Here is a 2,305-nt window from a genome sequence, read left to right as displayed (position 1 = left end):
CTCTTCACCCTGAAAAAGAGAGGGCTGACAGTGGACTTGTTAGCAGCTTACTGCTACATCAGAAGCATACATTTTCCCTGTGTCCCGGCTTGTGGGTGTTTGCCAGGAGTGCAAGTGCTGGAGAAGCTCGATCCAGCCTGGCTGTGCGAGGTGCTGGGGCAGTTGTCCAGGCCCTGGGGTCTCCTGGCTGGCTGTGTCTGAGCCAGCTGCTGCAGGGAGGAGGGAGGATGCTGTGGCCAGGACCCTGCTGCCCAAGTGGGCAGGGGCTGCGTGCTCTGTGCTCCCGCTGTGCGTCACACTACCTGCGCACGGCGTGTGCCTGTGCCCGGTGTCCCCCTCTGCCTAATGTACTGTGCTCAGGCCCTGGCTGCTGCTCTGTGCTGGCTTGAGCTGGCAGGAGGTTTGCACAGAGGTTTTTGTATTGGGCACAGCAGGCTTCTGGTCACTGTGGGCTTCACACAGTGATAGCGGGCCGTGTCCTCAGCTCTCAGGCTGGTCATCTGCAGGTACAATGTGCTGCTGGAGTCGTCTCTGGAGATGGTGAATCGCCCCTTCACCGCAGCACTGTAGTATGTGGTGAGCTTAGCAGTAGCAGCATTTATACTTGCGACCCACTCCAGCCCCTTCTCAGGAGCCTGTCGGACCCAGTCCATGTAGGAGCTGCTGAAGGTGAACCCGGAGGCTTTGCAGGAGAGGCGCAGACAGTCTCCAGGCTTCCTCACATCCCCTCCCGACTCCAGCAGCTGCACCTGGGACTGGGCACCTGGGGAGAAAAAAGCGTGTTTCAGGATCCTGTCTCTGCCAGCCTGTGCCAAAGCCCACCGAGCCAGGGGGCCACTCACTGCAGATTTTCCATTGCCTTTGAATCAGGTGAGGATTATTAGTGGTTGTTCCCTGGAGGTGTGCAGGGATGTGTGGGCTGTGGCAGGGGGCTGGGGACTCACCTGACAGGGCCATGAGGAGAAAGAGGAGAGATCCCCAGGACAGCATGGTGCTGGGCTGCAGGGATGGCACAGACCTCTGCTCACCCCCTGCTCCCCCCAACCTTGCAGGACCAGAGGGTGTCAGCATTTATGAGGCCTGTGCAGCACTGGATTTGCATCTCTCTGCTCTCATAGAGCCCCGCTCTACTCCAGCCCTCCAGCCCCCTCCCTGGGAGGAGGAGGGTCCAGTGCAATGGAGGGCTGGGCCAGAGGGGCTGAATGCGAGGTCTGCATGTGGGGTCCTGTCTGTGCGGTCTACACAAAGATACTGACTGCTTTTTACATGAATCCTTCCTGCTCCCTTCCCTTCCTCTCAGCCCACTCTGTGTCGCTGCTCAGCGTGTTTGGGAGCTTTGGGGCTGAGGGTTGTCCCTCACTTGGGTGTCTGCAGGAGCAGTGAATTAAGCCAGGGCTTGCATTGCTGCCCCAGGAGTGCAGGTTTAGGCACTGGGGACCATGCTCCCAGGTACCCTGAGCCCCCTGCCCTGCATTGATGACCCCTGCGCTATGAGTGTTGTCTTGGGGTTTGGTGTTAGGTAGGCTGGATGCGACCAGTGGCCCACCTAACACAGGCTCCATCTCTGACCCCGGCCAGTCCCAGAGGCTTCCACCAGTGCTGTGGGAATGATCCTTCAAGTCTCACCATTGTGGGAGAGGTTTGGTGAGGAAGGGACCGGACAGGCCCCAGACAGCACTGGTTTGGGTCTTCGCTTCTGCCCATTGGGGCACCCAGTACTATGGTGCTGGAGCCCAGTCTGTGCCTCTTGGCATTCACCCATCACTCCCCCCAGACCCACTTTCCTGTTCTCCCACTTGGCAGTTTTCTCCCTGGCCTCCCCCAGGCTTGTGACATGCTGAGATGCTGCAGTGATGGGCTCAGGTGTGGCCCTAGATAACCCTGTCCCAATCTATAGACGTACAGAGCAGCGCTCAGGAGAGCAGCGGTGTCTCACTAGGAGAGTCTGTTGCTGGAGCAGCTGTCTATCTCACCAAAAGTTAGTTTGCTGCTGGCAATCCAAACACAGCATATTTCTATTTGCTTGAGAGCAGACCGAAGCTGGAGGACCAGATTGAATACTACTGGGCAAGCTGGGGTGCACTCATGCTATACTGGATTGACTAGTGGATACCTTGGGCTGCTTTATTTCTGCTCCAGATGGGGCCAGCATGACCTGGGATTGGGGCCATGGAGACATAAACAGGTGGTGAAAGGCCTGGAGAACTTGAAATCCAGGAGTGCTGGGCCGGGACTGCTGTGTTACCTCAGTGACTTCTGCTCTGTGCCATCACCAGGAGGGAGGGAGCATTTGCAGAGGTTTTCA

The 2,305-nt window shown here is 57.9% G+C and overlaps 1 gene segment (V, D, J or C); it reads right to left on the bottom strand.

Moving 5' to 3' along the window:
- Positions 1-356: 356 nt before the first annotated feature.
- On the bottom strand, positions 357-957 carry LOC132251566 (Ig heavy chain V region 914-like). The segment is given in 2 exon segments: positions 357-763; positions 945-957. Coding segments are annotated over 2 exon segments (420 nt in total).
- Between the last annotated feature and the right edge of the window lie 1,348 nt (positions 958-2,305).

Source organism: Alligator mississippiensis, chromosome 7, assembly GCF_030867095.1.
Source record: "Alligator mississippiensis isolate rAllMis1 chromosome 7, rAllMis1, whole genome shotgun sequence".
In the NCBI taxonomy this organism is placed as follows: domain Eukaryota; kingdom Metazoa; phylum Chordata; order Crocodylia; family Alligatoridae; genus Alligator; species Alligator mississippiensis.
The sequence above is the reverse complement of the archived record's forward strand: the minus strand, read 5'-3'. Positions and strand labels throughout refer to the sequence as shown.